The following is an 18,631-nucleotide window of genomic DNA, read 5'->3' on the forward strand; positions in this document are numbered from 1 at the left end:
GTTACAGAATGTTTGTTCTTCCTATCTTTTTTATTGCGACAGTTTTCTTCAATGTATAATACATGTTGATTTTTATTTATAACGGAGGATTTTGTGAAAAGTTGCTCTTCACAATAGGTTTAGAAAGTGATGCTAGACGCATGTGAACCAAGACGAGAGCGAAGAAAGCCAGATACAGATTTCATAACTCCAGGTTTTGTGCTACATCCTAATTTTCTTTTCGTGGCTTCTTGACGAATACGTATTAGGATATATTCGTAATATTTTATTAGTATTACTATAATTATTTATTGATCCCGTTCAGGAAACTCATTTTGCATAATCATATGCATATTCATATATATAGTTCATTCTTAATTCCAATTTTTCTTTAAACGTAATTGAATAAATCGGAAATAATTTGTGGCAATCAAACATGTTGAAGTTCATATGTGCGCGCCCGCGAAAGTAAAGCCTGAAAGTGCTGCCATGACACGGAATAAATGAAACTGGAACTACTCCCTTTAAAAACGATGTATTTTAACCAACCCCAAAGTAGAGCATTTAACTTTTAAGTATCAATAACAGAGAGTCTGTATGATGTACATGCATTCAGTTAATAATCGGAATAGCAACTTTCTTGAATATTCTTGCTTGGATGTAACTTTGCCTACAGAACATTAGAGTTCTCTTCGACTCTGTTCTGTTGGTACTTTCAGAGTCGATATAATTGAGCAGTGGAGCCAATATTGTATTTATAAAAATAGCTGCTGTAATTTTAAAATAAAACAGATATTAATATTCAAAACGTATAAACAGGAATTAATTAGTAATTAAATGATTACTAATATTTGCCACAGCATTTATATTTGTTCAATGTATTATTTTAAGTTTTACTCTATAATAGTAGCAATCTAGGGGATTAAATGCTTACGATTGCCTACATCAATAAATTTGTCTTGGAAACTGTCAAGGAACTATTCGTGTGAGGGGGTGAAAGGTGTGTTTGTGTTTATATTTACAGAGTGTCAAGGTTATAAACACAAGAAGTAAAATATTATCGTCATGGCTGATAATGCCTTTCACCTGAAATGGAATAATCATCTTCAGAATATGTACTCCCAATTAGAAACACTTTACAGTCACCAGAGTTTAGTGGATGTGTCAATATCTTGCACAGATGGTATATTGAAGGCCCACAGAATAGTTTTATCTGCATGCAGCCCCTACTTTGAATCCATCTTTAGAGACAATTATTGCAAACATCCAGTGATAATTCTGAAAGGAGTTACTTCACGAGAAATGCAGGCACTTCTTAAATTCATGTATAAAGGCTCAGTTGAAGTACTAGATGCAGATATACAGTCCTTTATGTATACTGCCAATGAACTTAAAATACGGGGACTTGCAGATGAATTACTTAAAGAGACCATTAGATTAGTAGCTGAAAAAGGTGGTGCTGAAGAACATGCAGACAAAAAGGATTGTATGGATGTAGAAAATTCTGGACATGGAGATAGGTCCACTGTTGATGGTGTTAAGAGTACTGATTTAAGAACAGCAGGTATTACAGAAGATCAGAAAGAGGAATGCAATAAGAGTGTCCCCCACGAGCAGTGTGAAAGTGTTAAAAAAAACGTAGACCAGTCTTCAGAATCTCAGAGTACTGGAATCTCTTCCAAAAAGCAGGAAACTCATGCAGTTACAGAACCCTCTTTGGAACCCAGTTCTGTAAGTATGTTGTTGTATGTCAGCTTTTTGAGTATAATGTTGTTTACATTAAGAGTACTTATTGAATAGGAGAAAATGTACATATGCAATCACTTCATTTCATGTACTGGATAACATGAATGACAATTTGGCCTGATTCTAAAGATGATGGGTGCTTAGGCATTTATCAAACATTTTGAAAGTATCGGCAGATGTCCTGAGAAGTGGCATGAGTTGAACGATTACAGACATGTCACTTTGATTTTTTTATTGTCATGGTTTTTTTTGAGAAGTAAAGTTAATAGGTTGCAAGAATTAAAAGGAACTAACTAATCTAATGTGCAACATAATAGGTAATAAATAACATCCCTCTCCCTCCAGGAAGACACTTTTGTGGGATCAAAAAGTGCTTTTATCAGTGTCACTGTAATGTTGACGTTATCGAGTGTTTTCCTCTTTGTTTTTTGTGTGACTGGGACAGGTTTGCTACTGAAATTTTACACAACAAAGATTGTTATTCACTTATTAAACCTGTAAGGACTGAAAGAGACGGGATGGCACGGGGTTATCTACCTTTGGTTGCTACATAAATAATATCAATTATACACCGTATTTTGATTTAGTAGTCACAACTAAATAGAAGTGAACCAGGATAGTGATACGTCAGGTGTAGAGAAGGTAAACATTCATCCAAATGAATATCAGATGGCTAGTATGAACTCATGGGATCAGTGGTGGAGCAAGTTAGTATAATGGTAATGCTTCATTCTTGCAAACAGTGGCATGCTTATAACATTCATATTAATAAATACAAAACATTGTATAAATACAAATATGCTCCATATACCCCAGTTAGCACACTGTTTTGATATGCAGTAAATTCTACGTCACACATTTTCATATTTTTTGCTGTGTGTAGATACTGGTGATTGATTACTTATTATTTGTACCAAGGTAAATGCAGGAAACCACAGAAAGCACAAAACTTGAAAACCTTTTCTCAGATATTGGGACTCTACAGTACAGTGTAGTGAAATTTCTGTGTTATATTTCAGCCTGAAACTACCTCTTTGAAGGTAGTGCCTCCTCCGGTAGCTATGCCATATGCTCGTGAAACAAGATTTAAGGGTCGGAAAAGAGTTTCTGTTGGATTCCGTCCCAGTAATAGAATTAAGAGCACTGAAAAACGAGAGAGTGGAAACAAATCATTGTCTAGTGAAAATAATGTTAAGAAGATGAGAGGCATAACCAAAGATGTGTCACTTTCAGAAGTACAAAAGACAGGCAAGAGACCAGGTATTCCATTGGAGAATGGAAAACAGACTGAGAGAGAAAGTACAGTTAAGAATTTTAAAAGGGACACAAATCCAGAGGTGATAACTCCTGATAGTATTGAAATAAAGGAAGAAGTTCAAGAGATGGACATGTTCTGCATATCAGCGCTAGCTGAACGGAATGCAAGCCCTGACCCTGATGATGCAGAAGATGATGGTGGTGACAATACTGAAGCATATGACATAAAAGAAGAGTGGAATACTGATACAGTATGTGCCTTCTGTTGTCTTGATTGCCACACATCCACAGATCTCAAGAAACATCTTCGTGCTCACACAGGAGAGAAGCCCCATGAGTGTGACCTTTGTGAGCTTGCATTTGCACGTGCTTCTCACCTTGCACGCCATCGTCGTGTGCATACGGGTGAACGCCCCTTCACATGCAGTGGTTGTGGTCGCACATTCTCTCGTCAAGACAAGCTAAAGCAGCATGCCCGTCGCCATCATGCAGCAGAACCTGCAAAGGTTCTTCGCATGGAAAAACCACGCAGGCCAAGAGGCAGACCACCAAAGGTAACAAGCAAATTCCTTTATTTGAGTAAGGCAGGTGCACTACCAGTTTTACCACTGGACAAAATCAGATCTTGTGTTTGTGGTTACTGTAGAGCAGGCATGTCCAACGCGTCGATCGCGGGACGATTTTGGGTTGATCTCATAGGCCTATAAGGAAATTATACATGAGAAGCATGTAAATCCACTTGTAATACAATATATTATATTCAGATTTTCAAGGGAAAATACGTGTTAAAGTAGTCTGTACTTTCAATGTATATGTTGCTTTTACAACAAACATCATGTGTCATGTTATTTTTACCAATATTTTTGCTTAAAGCGAGGTACGACGATAGGAGGGGGTGGTAGATCACTGGCAGTTTTGACACTAAAAAGTCGATCACAACCTGTCTGAAGTTGGACATGCCTGCTGTAGAGGAAAGTTAAGGACTTGTATTTCACATTCAGCATGAACGGTGGCAGATCTAGTTTTAGTCATTGTCTGTTTACGTTGTTAGTTATTAACTGTTAACAGAGTCTTCATTTTTGGTTAGATGTGGACACACTGTGCCTCCTCTCAATATTAGTTTACTTCTTCCTCCAGTGAGTAGTTCTCTTACTCCGAATATGTCATAGCAATATAAATAAGATCCAAATCGCAATTTAATTTAATCATTTAGTTGTAAAAGGGAACATAATGTGCTCCTTAGCCACTGAGCATGGCCCCCTTTCCATCTAATCAATGTAATTATTTTTTTTACACCATTAGTATTAAAGCACCAGACAAGGCAAAAAGACAATTATCAGTGGATTTGAGCATTCATTCAAAATAATGTCACCTTCATGGACATTGTTTTCTTTATAGATGAGTCATGTTTTCACATAAGAACCAAACAATATGGAGCAGAGACAGTTCAAATATTTTCTCTGAGAAGCCATTACATTTGCAAAAGATAGGCACATAGTGTTCTGTTTTGCATCATTATGTGGTTGGTCCTCCTTTCTATAGAGACACTGCAGTTGCTGATTCTTACCAGGAGCTGATTATGCAATTAATTCCATTATAGAACTTGACTGCTCGTTACAGCAAGGTTTTACATGAATGCATATGAAAATATCTACACTGGGAGTGTTGGAAGAGTTCTTTGGTGCCTGTGACATTTTGAAGAGTTTTTAGCCATCATGAGTTCTGGACTTGTCTTACCCAGTATTTTTTTCTTTCGGGTTATTTGAAACATAATGGTCATAAAAAAAACACTCACTCCGTTGAAGAACGTTAAAAGTGGCAAAAAGAAGGTCCCTGTTCTTAGCTAATTAGGCGTTATGCCATGAAGATGTATGTTTGGAGATGCTGTGTAGATCCATGTATTCTTGACCTTGGCACCAGTAGGATGTGAATGGTTAGCTTCATGCGATGACTGCATTACTCCCAGGGAAAGAGCCCCAAGTGTCTATTGAATAGGAGGCTGAGTAGGCATCAGAACTGGTCTGGGTGATGTGAAGAGGAGAAAGTCTTGTCCCTACCTGGACTTGAACTCTGACCCCTCAGTCATTCAGCCCATAACCAATCAGTCCCCATTAAAAGTGTCATATCAGTAATATATGTACAGTATAACTAGTAATAGTTGTCAGTTCTGAATAGATTTTAAATTATTTGAGAAAGGGATCAACATCATAGCTACATGGACCCCTGGATTGTAAGCTAGTGGGAGCAATTTCAGCAATGTTGGACTCCATCTTGTGACCACCAGCACAATGCATCAGACATAGAAATTTCCAATAGTAATCAGAATATCAGGATAGTGAAAGGCAGGAAATCTAAAATGGGCTGGGTGTATATCTAGGATGGGGAAGGCAAGGAATGCATATAGAATCCTGGTGGCGAAATGTGAAAAATTAAGATGACCAATACTCTGTATCCTGACTGAGGTCTTTCATGTTTTTCCCAGGTCCTCCCGGGCAAATGCCAGGGTAGTTCCTTAGGCCATGACAGCATCCTTCAAAATCCTTTGCTGTTTCATCTATCATTCTCCCATTATGTAGTCTTGGCATTGGAAACACCATTAAATAACCCTGACACAAAGAAAAAAAGGTGATGGATTTTAGGGAGGAAGGTTGTTAGGTTGTTAGATAACTGGAACTGGCTTAGTATCATGTCCAGTAATGGGCTTTGGTGGTAGTTGTATTAAAACTTTGTTTCTACTACCAGAGGATTAGTATAGGTAGATTATAACCAGAAAATAGACTACGTAGCCATCACAGTTGAATTGATCACTAAGAAGCTGATAAATTCAAATTAATTAAACACTTAACTGGAATTAGCTCAAAATATCTGTACATGTTTAACTTGATTAGAGTTAGAAAGATACCAGGATTAAAGTGTACAAGGCTTTGGTGCAATGTTTGCTGACTTAAACAGTGAAACTTGGACTGTATGCACACAGGATGAAGGCAGAATCTCAGCAGCAGGTTAACAGCAGGCTTCACTCATTTGGGTTATGATAGGAATTTAGACCTAACAAAGAAATTAAGTACACAGCCAGTCATGGAATGTACAGAAAAGTAAAGATCTGACAAGAAAACCCATGTTCCTTGAATGGCCCACACAGGAATCTCCAAATTTTCTCTTACCAATCAATAAAGCGAAGGTCTTGGGACGGACTATACAAACTCTGGCAGAGACCGTAATAGCCACTAGGTCTGAGACATGAAAGAAGGATGATGATCATGATGTTTGAGTGGATAATGGCAGGAAGATGAATTTGCTCCTTTGCCTTTGCTTGCATAAATACTCTATGTATCCAAAATAGTTCACTAACAAAGAATATTTCAAAGAAATATTGCTCTGCCTAAAGTGTTAACATAGCAGTGGCCTTGATTGCTTCTGCTAGTCAGCATCTTCAATGAAAAACTACTGAGACTTACTTTACTGAGAGTAGCAGAGTCTCTACGCAATAGTATTATATGGTGTGATTGTGAATAATTATTGGGGTTTCCATTTATAGACCACGGAAACCTCGACAATAATTTAGAATCACATGGTACATAACAGTACATATATATTGCATGTAATTGATATGGTATGTATATTTTAAGAGATCGTACAGAGGTCTTCGTTGTAAGTGTCAGTCAGCTTCTGCAGAACAGCTTAGAAGTTCTTGCATAGCTGTAATACTCTAAATGGCAGTAGGATTAATTGTATTGTTTTTAATGAACCACAGTTGGAATATTATCAAAGTATAAATCAGAGATTCCAAATTTTACCTGACATGTTCAGCTTTAAACGAAGAGGGAATTTCTTCATTGTAATCTTCTGTGTTTGTGTCTCTAGATGGTGGTTGTGCCACGAAACTCAACAGTTGACCGAAGAAATATTTCTGACTTTACACCAGGCCCAACAGATACCAGCAATGCTTCTTTGCCATTTGGTGATACAAGTTATCTGTCTTCATTGTCCTTGGGTCAGCAACGGTACAACGACCTGACTATCAGCCCCATCATTGATCCTGGCCCTTCAAGCAGTCGCTCTGTAGGAACAAGTCACAATATGGCTGAGGATTTACTCCAGTCAGTAAGACAGCTTGGTGAATGCACAATACAAGCTTTTCCAGGTCAAGCTCCATTAAGGACCAGAGTAGAATGACAGTTATCACATGACAAGGACAAGCCCAAAACTGTAGCCTTGCCAGTCAGTGCTTTTAGCAGGCAGAGTGGGGTTGAAATATTTAATATTTAATGCAAAACTAAAATACTCATGCATAACATGCTATTGTAGCATTTTATAAAAACATGTACTCACTATCATAATAATGTGTTTGTAGTGTTTTGTAAAAGTCTTGAGTGCAGGATATCACGTATATGTATGTGTTGTGTTAGGTTAAAATTTAACCAGTTTTAGTGTTTTAAATTGAGTAACAGACAACCCTAAATTTAAAGAGAAACATGATCGTCTCTGTAGAGTCTCGTATATTCATGTCTGAAGTAATGTCCAAAGATCAGGTTCAACGTGGTACTCATCATGGGAACTGAAGAAGTATGACCAGCAAGAGGCTGCTGACAATAAAGGAGCTGAATTTTATCCTATGTTTTGGGGCAGTTGCTAGAGTACTTTTGTAATAGAAATGGGTACTTGAGAAGTGATGTTAGAATAACAGTAATGGTGGACACACGAAATTGCTTAGCAGTGCGTTGGCCATGACCTGGATGACTAGGGTTTAATCCTATGCAGGAAAGAGGAATATTTTCCCCATCATTGCCTGCCCACCTCCTATCCACGGGGAACAGATAGCTCTTTCTGCAGAGGTAAAGCAGCTGGAGTGTGAAGCTGACTATTTTAACTTTCTATAGTACAAAGGTAAGACCATATGGAAGTTTACTTTCGTTCTCCATATATTTTCATGATGTGGTGTGTTAGCACACCAATTCTTACTTTTTAACACTCTGTAAATTGATCAGAAAGATGTCTTTTATTCTTTTATTTTGATGGCAAGAGACAGATGTTGCTTTCACAATGTTTATTCAACTTCAGAAATTTTTTACAGTTGGCATTGCTTAAATTATTTGTAGGCCTTTTATGTTAATATCTGTAACCAAGCTATGCTGCCATGAACATATACATAAGTGCCATATTGTACAATTCTGGATCTTGTTACTGTAAGTTAACCCTTCTACTGCTATGTGTTGCTATGGTAGTGTTACTCTGAGGACATCAGTACTCCTATGCATTACAATAATAGTGATGATGCATGCTGATTTTAGGACCAAGTCAGTGGTATCAGATAAGTACCACCACCTTTAGAAGCACTGAAGAAGTTTTTGGAATCATAAATGTACCATGCTGCCCATAAAGAATGTAGACGAATTGTAGCAGTGGGGGCTGGTCTAGTGTATATATACTATAGTACGTAGTTAAAGGGCTTATCCAAATATCTCTTTTTCGAGGTAGTTGACATTGGATGGACTACACAGCATTATATACTAGAAGATGGAGCTCTTCATATCCACTGCTGTGAGAACACCAGACTGATTGTCACTGTAAATTTTCTTTATGAGCACAAACATTTCCTCAGTATGTGATGATGGACAGTTATGTCATGCACTAGCTTTCTCATAATTTTGCTATTTTAAAATCGAGCAAGTCACTCAGATATTTTTATACAGCCCAGAACATTTTTTTCCCTTGTTGTCTATGTGTATATAATTATTTAATTTGACTTTTACATAGCACAGAAAGCCTTTCAAGCTGAAACCCCCTGAATCCACACATGTACACATGAAAACATACACACATAAACCTTTTTGTATTGCTTTAACTGTGTGTTATTCATCAGATATTCGTTTTAACTAAGAAATAATTCCCTCAAGTTTATAATCTCTTTCATTGTATTTTCTGCCATTGGAATCAGTGTGATTTTAAAACTTCATTTCTCAGAAATGTTGGCCCCTTATAGTGAAAAATTGATGTGAATAACATTTTAAAATTTGGATTTTACTTCCCAAGAAAATATTACATATTTATTACAAATGCAATTTGACTAAGAGGTGACTAGGAAAGTAACCACTTTTTATTTTTAGAAACAGACTAAACCCACACATTGACTTTGTAGTTAAAATTTTAGATTCACTTCTTAAAATAAAATGTTAAGTCCCCATCTCAACTTCTCTAATTGATTTCCTTGTACTTATTAAATACTATTAATGCCTCAGCATGTTTTGGCCATAAATTACTGTCTTCAGGGGGGATACCAGGTATTAAGGAGAACTTTACTATTCTTATTGTAACCTTTTTCATGTCTTGGAACACTTATTTTCTCATTGTCATAGCCACATAAGGTGTTGACATGACTTCTCTAGTCCACCACTGTTTTACTGTATGCCACTGCATTGTCTTTTTCTTGTTGCTTGCACTGTCAGCACTGAACCAAGTATTGTGGCTTACCATACACACTGTTTCACATCTCTTTGCCTACATATGACTGCTATATGCCTCTGCTGAGGTCATAACCAGACTCAGCTGTTCTTGAGAACTTCATAGCACTCTTGCACAGGCAAAGTCATTCTGGAAAAACTCATGGATTTCTGGTCTTCTTAGGCTGGCAGCATGGGCTCGGCTGTTCATGAAGAATCTAAAAGCCAATAAGGGATGGTAAAGTCAGGATGGTCATTCATGATTGAAGCATGACAGGGTTTTAATAGTATTTAATCAGCATAAGAAAATAAATTAAGTATAAAAAGAATAATGGCAGAATGAATGCTATTAAATTATTGGATTTACATTCGTGACACAGCTCAACTGCAATTTTATAAAAGTTAAATGTAACTAAATACTTGATAGAAGTTATAAACAATTTTGCTATGTGTATAAATATTACATTTACAATTATTTTTACTCTAGAGACGATATGCTGATGTAATGACTATGTTCATATTATTTGTCATATTGTCGTGTTTACAAAGGTGACAGGATTTGGTGATGAATTAGAAGGGAAGCAGTTACAGTTATTCCAGTATTTTCTGAGGTGACAAGGTGACATAATATCCAGTCAGGAGGATTTTCCATCTAGAATACAAGTTCTGTCCCCGTTCCAAAGAACAGCTTAGCTACTCATTTTCATGTTCTTTGAATGAAGATCCAACCTTCTCTACTAGCCATTTTGCATCAACGTCTGCATATAGTTCTGCAATAAATGTAGTGACAGAATTTTTATGACATTTGTATGATCATTTATCTTACTCTTTTACTTGTAGGCAGCTCAGTTTTGTGTATTTGATTTGTGAATTGATAATTTTTCAGAATTGGTCATAATGTAAAAAAATTACATGAGTCATAGTCAGAGAAGCATGAATTGATGGAATTCATTCTAAGCTTCTCAGCACTGATACATAAATGTAGCTGCTGAGCATCTGTGCTTTTGTGTGTGTGTGCATGATACATTTAATAACAGTGAACAAGTCTCAGTAGAGGCTAGACTAAGAGAGTTTGCTTTCTGTATTGTAGTTACAGAAGTTCCAGTTTGTAATGTGTTGATAGTGTCACTGATGAGTTTAGATTGTGTCATTACTAGTCAATTGTTGCTGTTCCATAGATTCACTTCTGTTTTACTAGTTTTGTGTAGAGGCATTAAATCTTGTTTTTTGTTTTATACGTGTAATTTACATTTAGAATCTACTGATTAGAGAAGTTAATAGTTTTTTAATTCTTGATTTATGTAATGGTGCTTTTATTAGCTCAGGTTACATATACATAGTGTTGAATGATGGGATGATAGATAAGTGTCAGTTGGAAAGAATGTGAAAGGAAACAGCCATGGGTTAATTTGAGGTACCACTCCTATATTTGCCTGGACAAATCGGGGGGGGGAACCATAAAAGCCGCCTCTCAGGTCATCCAGTTGCTGGGCTGAGATTTTAACTGAGATCTACAAAATAGGAAGCAAGAGTACTGCCCACTCAGCTGTAATTTACAGTGACATTTGGAGAAATGAGAATACTCACAGTTTAGACATCATTGCTATGCAGATATTTTCCTTGATTAAGAGAATACATGCTAGAAATTTGTAAAAGTGCCATTCACACTAACATGTTTATAATAACACAGTATTAAAAGCCAAGGATTTTGTCTTTTGTGTAAGGATTAAGTCCATTATGTAGTATATATATCTTTTTTGCTTAGTGGGGGTGGAGTCCAACTGGATCCACTCGGCCTGGCGACCACTGATTGGCCTATTGTAGCCTGCCCCAGGTGATTATGATGATGGATAATTTGGTGGAATGAAGATTGGCAGGGGAAACCGAAGTACTCTGAGAAAACCTGCCCCAGCGCCACTTTGTCCACCACAGATCCCACTTTATCAGACCCAGGCTGCCACGATGGGAAGCCAGCGACTAACCGCTTGAGCTATGGTGCGGCCTAGTATACATATCTTACGGAGTGAATTGATTGAGGCTGTATTCAGAAGGTGCTCGGTTTGAATCTTGGTCAGGACACAGATTTTACATGCTTTTTCTTACTCCCTCCAAGCAAATGCTGGGACAGTGCCTCATATTGGCCACGGCATCTTTCTTCCAAGTCCTTTCCAGTTCATTCATTAACCATCCTGTCATTTTATGGTATATATTCTGAGTTATTGACAGTGTTGTTAAATAAATTAAAAATAAGTAAATATACAGATATGCACATTTTCACACATCATTTGGATCACACTGCAGTATTATACTGTGATGTATTCTGCCACTGAAGATGCCGTTTGGATTGTTAATTGGTTTATTTAACAACCATCTCACACTATCGCCTCTAATCACACATTCAGGTCTTCTTCACGTTCACGATTCACTCACTACAACTGAACTCGGCGACTGCTACAATTCAACTGATTCCTTAGGCATTCCAGTTCTCTTATAAACCCTCAGCCAGGCAGCGGAAAACGCGCCTCGCTTCCCTGTTGCATAATTGCCGTGTTTACAGGTGTTGCTGGGCAATGCTGCCAAGGGTTGTTTATTGCTGCATAGCAACAAGCGTGCTTCAGCTCGGCTCGGCTCACTTCGGCTCAGCTCGGCTAACTTCGGCTCTACTCGGCACGGCATGGAGAAACATTGCTTTCCTTACTGTTGTGTAACCTGGCAACCGACCATTTATCAAGGGTCTGTCTTCATGGTAACTTGTTCCACCTCCTGCTGCCCAGCAACGGTTAGACATGTCACAAGATTCCAACAACCCTAAGGATAATGTCAAAAACATCCCAGCAGTGAAGCAGACTGGTTATAGCATTCATGCTGCATACTCATATTCTGGAGGTGTTTGGATCAAATCTCAGCTTGGACACAAGCTATCTTGATTCATGCTTTTATGGTTTTCATCTGTCACTTTAAGAACATGACTGGATATACGCCACTTAAGTCAAAACCACTTCCATACAAATCCTTTCTAATTCATTGTTCATCTGTTTTCTTACACTTGATACTGCATTGTCTAGCTACTAACAGCATCATAAAATATCCCACAAAGAGAAAAAAGGTTCAAACTTACATATGACCGCAACAATTTTTAAGCATAAGCAATCTGACCCTGGTAATTCAGTCAGTTTCCTTATGATATTTAAATTGCTTTTCTGCTAAGGCTTTCACATACTTTGTTGTCTTTTGCTCTGTAGCAAATCAACAAACTCCTCCAAGATGAGTAAAGTTATATCTATGCTTAACTAATTAAGCACTATGCCATGAAGGTGTATGGGGGAATGGATATATAGATCGATGTTTTCTTGACCACAGCACTAGTTGGATGGCAAGGTCAAGAAAGGTGGAGCTATACCCTATATATCTTCATGGCATGGAACTTAACTATAAGCACAGGGACAACTTTACCTCCAAGATGAGATGGTAATGTATATCTCAGAAGGATTGGAATAAGATGCAGAATTTCCTTTATTGAACATTATTTAGCAAGTTAAAAAATGGGAAGAGTTAAGTGGAGATATTGCCTGTCAGTTTGTTTGTAGTATCGGTACCAAAACTGTTTGTCAGGTTTTTTCAAAATTCAGCATGGGAGACTTTTGCCAAAAGTTGTTAGGCATCATCATCATCATCATCAGTAATCTGTCAAGACGACAGGTCCACAGTCTCTTTCAAAACAATTCCTCCACTTAATGCGATCTAGAGCTTTCTCCTTCAAATGACAGTATCCTCTTCTGTCCCCAAGGTCATCCAGCATCTTCTTACGTCTTCTTCCTCGTCTTCTTGTCACTTCTATCCGCCCATCTATCTTTCCTTCGATAGCTTCTTTTAGAAGGCAGTTTCTGCGTAAAACATGACCAATCCAATTAGCCTTCCGTTTTCTTATTTCATGTAGGATATTCCTCTGCTCACTGACTCTAATTAACACTTCTTCATTTCTCACATAATCGGTCCAACTGATCTTCTCCATTCTTCTCCAACACCACATTTCGAAACTTTCCAGATGTTTCTGATCTACTGCCCTAAGTGTCCATGTTTAGGCAATTATGATTTTAAACAATATTGATCTGTAATGGAATCCACATTGCTTACAGCTGTAAATGGATGTGTTCATGTATATTGTAGACAATTCATTAAATTCTGGTGAAATTTGAAACAGATCATTTAATAATGATAGTTGACATTTTTTATTTTTTTAGCCATATTGGAAAATTACAATTCCAGCTTTACATAAGACCATAAATGGACTTTACCATGCATCTCATAAACCATTTCACATATTTTATTGGCATTTGGTATGGGGGATTTTTGCTACAAGTTGGCAGGTAATTCTGATTTCCTACTTTATATAAGGCCCAGAAGTGGACTTTATACTAGAAACAGGCTGTAGGCAAGCTTAGTAACAACAGACTGCAAAGAATGCTGTTAAAAATTTTGTATAATGCATTGTGAGGCTTCTATCCAATGGGTGCCAAGGTTCTTTTCCTGCGGGGTAAAGCGGCCGGAACGTGATGCTTACCTCCACTGCCTCATACGGTTTCAAGGAATTATGGTAAATTAAGGAACGACTTTAGTCTTTTATCTTCATGAAGGACACTCTTTCCATCCTTATCGTTAGTGGGTGTTGTAAAATATTGACAAAACTTAATTGCAGGTGTATGAAATGTAATGTAAATGTTTAACTATACAGCCTTAAGTTTAGTAACATGTAACATCTATAACAAAACAGAAGTACTATATTTGTATCCAGTGCATCCAATATTAAACCTATTCTTCAGAATGACTGGCTAAACAGAGTACTTTCTATGATACAAAATAATATGTCTTCTGTATGAGTTTACAAATATCTAATTGATGGAATTAAAATTTGAGTTGTATTTTCTGTAAAAGACATTTCGGACTTCATCATCACATCAAGATATTATTTTTTTACCCATTGTGGGATGCTAGATCATGCAGGCCTGCTGGTCACCACAGACTTAAAAGCAGTTTTTTTTTTCCAGCTGGTATGCATTCTAGCAAATTGTTCATGCATACCAGGAAACTTGTCAGAAATCTCAGATCGATCTGCCAGTGCATTTTATGTTTTGACTTTGATGCTAAAACCAGGCATGAGAGTACTGACAAGCATGTTTTTATAAATAGAGTGCAGATCATAAGTACATATAAATATATTGTTTTGTAACAAAATGAAAATTTTCTTGGTTTTCAAACTTGATCATAAATTATAATAAATGTATTCATATTAGTAGTAATGATAAACATATATATTATATAGGTTTGAGACCATATTCAAGGAAAGAATTCAAATTCCCGATTCACATGTTCTGTGATTCTGTTATGATATGCAGTAATGTCAAATGTAGTGTAGACTTCACAAAGCGAGAAAGAAATAATGTATTAAAACTGAAGAAAATTTCTCAAGTATCTGTTCAAACTACTGAAGCACATTATGACAGGTTGATCTATGGGAGCTGTCATTACCAACACGAATATCAGATGTGAAATACATAATACAGTGTATTTTTTGTAGTAGTTATCTCTGATCTGTGTTTCCTCTATTTTAGTAAAGGTTCTTAACATGGGTGCATTCAATGTAAAATCTTCTGAATTGTATCACTGTGTAATATTGGAGGAATCTTCTGACATTGGAGAGGAACTTTCTGACTCGCAGATCATCAGTCTGGAAAACTGTGTTGTTTATAGATTGCTGTGAAAAACCTCAAAACAGACATGGATATTTTTCTTTTTAAGTGCAAAGAACAGACTTGAGTGCTGTGTAATCCAAATGGTAAACATATACTCTCATCTTTTTAGTGTAATAAAAATTAGTGTTTATTTGGCAATATGACTTTGTTGTTTAGAGACTGATTTGGTCTGTACTGAAATTCTGTAAATCCTGAAGTGAATTAGTTAATTTTATATGCCATCTTACTACAGAAATAATGTTATTTTATACCTAAAACTGCATTGCATTAAGACCAAAATGATTATGAACTGTAAATTGGCAAGGGAAGTTGTGTAAAATTATCTTGCCTTTCACCTGGATGGGCTACACCAAAATGGTGACCAGCCAGTTTTCTTATAAAATAAAACCCCTAAAGCTTGTTTAGAATACTTGGTTTTCTGTGTGCATGTATGTCCATCCCGTCCTGCTGTGCTGGAATTTTGAGAGTTTTAAATATAGTTTTAACTACCTGAATTGTCAAAAACTGAAGTTTTGTATGACAAATAATATTTATTTTGAAATGGCCAGTATCTCAGTGGCATTTATTTTCACAAAATCTCTTCACTGAGAAATACTACATTATGTTTTCCATTTTGTAACTTATACAGTGGAACTGTGTTAAGATATTTTCTAAGGGACCAACACATTTAACTTCTTAAAGTTGAATACATTTTGCATGTGTGAATAAAAAAAATTTTTACCAAATAAATTTTAGCCCAAGTAGAATACTATCCAGATAGATGTTAATAGGTTTAATACATGCATTGTTACATGCCACTTAGAGTGATTGCATTGAAAGACACTGATATTTAAACTACAATGTCATCTTGATGAAAACTTTCCTTTTTTCGTTTTTCATTCAGTATGGTACCCAACTCCATATCTTAAGAACCTAGTACTTTGCATCAGTCTCATAACTGCTTATTTGATATAAGTAATGCCACTAAGAAAATGGGGGAAGGTATGATGATGCAGTGCATCTTCATATGCTGGTGTCACTCTGCAGATTACCTCACTTTTATTATATAAGTCATCAGCCTCTTGCATTTCACAGTGAAGAAGGTTGTCATCAGCTTGTACATAATTTTACATCATTTTTATATTCATCTGTTTTTGAACATCTTTGCAGATACTGTACTTTGTCATTATCATTATGTTCTTGTGTTTTGTTAAACATTCTCTCACCCGGCCGCAAAATACAGATGTCTGATGATAAGCTGAATTCCAGATAGCATCCAACAACAATGTGTAATAGTATTGCCTTTTTTAGCTGTGGTGATCCTCTGTAATAACGTGCATACAAAATCTTTGATTATCCCTGGTCCATAGACTGCAGAATAGAAGTATTGGGTGCTGGCAGAAACATAATAAATAATTTAAGCTGTCACTGATCTACAAGTATAAATATGTTCTGGTTTAAAGTTTCACTTGTTTTTCTAAAGAAGTTATAAACTACAGAAAAATTGCTCAAAGAATCCATTTATATTGTCACATGTAAGTGATTAGACATGGGGTTTGGATTTATAATTGTATTTATTGAACAATTATAACTCATAACTACAAATAACGATAAGAATCTCATTGATTTACACACTCTACAGATCACTACAACTGCAGCACACATACAGTCTTCTGTTTGTTCATTAGTCGTTGCTAGGTAGCAGCTGCTAGTAATGCAACTAAAGACTTGCTGATTAACTGACTGCTAAATTGCTGTTGGCCCTCACCAACACAGTGATTCTTGCTTCTGACTACCACGGGACTCATGACCATACTTTGCTGTCTGATAGCTCTGGGAGCCTTCAGACTTCCTTGGTGTATAGCCTTAGCACGGACCAAGTACAGAACTCTGCTTTGAACAGTTGTTATTTTTGCATGTTCATTAATTGCTGCAGAACTGATTTTGCCATGCTGTTGCTCAGCAATGGCCTCATGGTCTCTGCATAATTTCATGAATTTTTCAGTTACAGCATTTCATGGTTTTCAGTTAATACTGTATTCAGTTTCAATACTCAGTGTTTCACCGTTCTTAAAAGTAGGGTCCTGTATTAGCATATTTAAAGCCCATGGTAAGACAGGTTAAATTTTCACATATTTTGAACTTCATGGGCTCTTGCACCTAGACCTTGCTATATAATCGATTTATGTAGTACATTTTTCTAGTTTATCAGTATAATGTTCATTGCAGATTGTGTTGAGCAGTTCAGTGATATGGCATTTCAATGTCTGAATAAACATCTGCAATTTTGATGTTTTGATTTTCACCGATTGGTAACAGCTTGTGTTCAGTGTCAGTTATCGCAGCCCTGTTACAAACTGAAATATATTTGGTATTTATTATGTGTAAAAAATACACATAGCTTCAGTATTCTTTGTCAGATGAAATTCAGAATGAACATCATTTCTATGTAACTACACATACCATATGAGAAGTTCCAGGGTAATAGGTAATTAAATATATTACTTTCATCATAAATAAAATTGCTAACTCATGCAAATCTGTTGTTCATATTCAGTTACTTCTTTATGACCATTCTGCTTGCAAAATATATGACAAAAATCATATTACATAAGTAAAATGTTCGAGTGTTGAGAGGTTTGTCAGGCAGGAAACCATCTTAAACACATTCCACTGTATATTCATGTGGTATATATTTTTTTAACTAGAAGAGTCACTCTGTCGTATATACCATGCATGCAGGAACATTTATGCAACTTCTTCCTTTAAAAAAATTTTATGTTTTAAGAAGATTTTAGCAGACTTACTTACTTATGGAGCTGAGCCCTTCTTGAAGGGAAGCCAAATCTGCAGCTACTGAAGAATTTCCAAGCATTTTATGGAACCCCAAGGTTCATTACTGTGTTCACAAGAGCCCTCCACTGGTCCCTATCCTGATCAATCCAATCCACAACATCTCATCCTCTCTCTCTAAGATCCATTTTAATATTGTCCACCCACCTATGCCTTGGTCTTCCCAGTGGTCTGTTCCTTCTGGCTTTCCCACCAATATCCTATATGCAGACTAAATGATATAATTATCAAATATTTGTTTTGTTTGGATGTCAGTTGTTTTGTCATTTTGATTGTATTTTAGTTATATTTGTGTTCATTGAAATTCTGTGTTCTGGATAGTGCCTGTTACATGTTTCTTGCCATATATATACTAGTCATTTATTACATATTTATATTTTTTTTCCATCTCAGAATTTGCTTAGTAAGCCAGGTTTATGAATGTGTATGTATAAATGTGTGAAGTTTGTCATCATGAATCTTGCGTAGAAGTCATTACTATTTGTAGAAGGTTGATGTCAGGTGAGAGAATAGGCTTTGTTTCCAGTTGTATATCATTCACACTATATCATTTCATTGATGCTTTTATAAATTATGTTAGTCACCTATCCAATAGTAATGCTCTTCTGTTGTAAAACTGAACTCCAC

The 18,631-nt window shown here is 36.4% G+C and overlaps 2 protein-coding genes across 2 annotated transcripts in view; one reads left to right on the forward strand and one right to left on the reverse strand.

Annotated features, from left to right (window-relative positions):
• Positions 1 to 907: 907 nt before the first annotated feature.
• Positions 908 to 7,181, forward strand: LOC111869966 (zinc finger and BTB domain-containing protein 18). The gene is made up of 3 exons (XM_023861871.2): positions 908 to 1,710; positions 2,745 to 3,536; positions 6,847 to 7,181. The coding sequence occupies exons 1-3, from the start codon at positions 1,045 to 1,047 to the stop codon at positions 7,156 to 7,158; spliced, it is 1,770 nt and encodes a 589-aa protein (XP_023717639.1). The 5' UTR covers positions 908 to 1,044; the 3' UTR covers positions 7,159 to 7,181.
• A 2,391-nt stretch (positions 7,182 to 9,572) lies between these two features.
• The window catches only part of LOC111869968 (probable G-protein coupled receptor CG31760), a 245,382-nt gene continuing 236,323 nt past the window's right edge, over positions 9,573 to 18,631 (reverse strand). The window contains exon 14 of the mRNA XM_033753622.1: positions 9,573 to 9,640. Within this exon, the coding sequence (XP_033609513.1) occupies positions 9,584 to 9,640 (57 nt within the window). The 3' untranslated portion in view covers positions 9,573 to 9,583. The remainder of the gene's footprint in view (positions 9,641 to 18,631) is intronic.

This window comes from Cryptotermes secundus, unplaced genomic scaffold (genome assembly GCF_002891405.2).
Source record: "Cryptotermes secundus unplaced genomic scaffold, Csec_1.0 scaffold1766, whole genome shotgun sequence".
Classification (NCBI taxonomy): Eukaryota; Metazoa; Arthropoda; class Insecta; order Blattodea; family Kalotermitidae; genus Cryptotermes; species Cryptotermes secundus.

What these genes read in the sequence shown, in the direction of transcription:
- LOC111869966 (XM_023861871.2), top strand. Translation starts at nt 1,045, where the DNA reads ATGGCTGATAATGCCTTTCACCTGAAATGGAATAATCATCTTCAGAAT. An exon ending in CCTCTTTGGAACCCAGTTCT is followed by an intron (nt 1,711 to 2,744) that starts GTAAGTATGTTG and finishes GTTATATTTCAG; the next exon opens with CCTGAAACTACCTCTTTGAA. An exon ending in CAAGAGGCAGACCACCAAAG is followed by an intron (nt 3,537 to 6,846) that starts GTAACAAGCAAA and finishes TTGTGTCTCTAG; the next exon opens with ATGGTGGTTGTGCCACGAAA.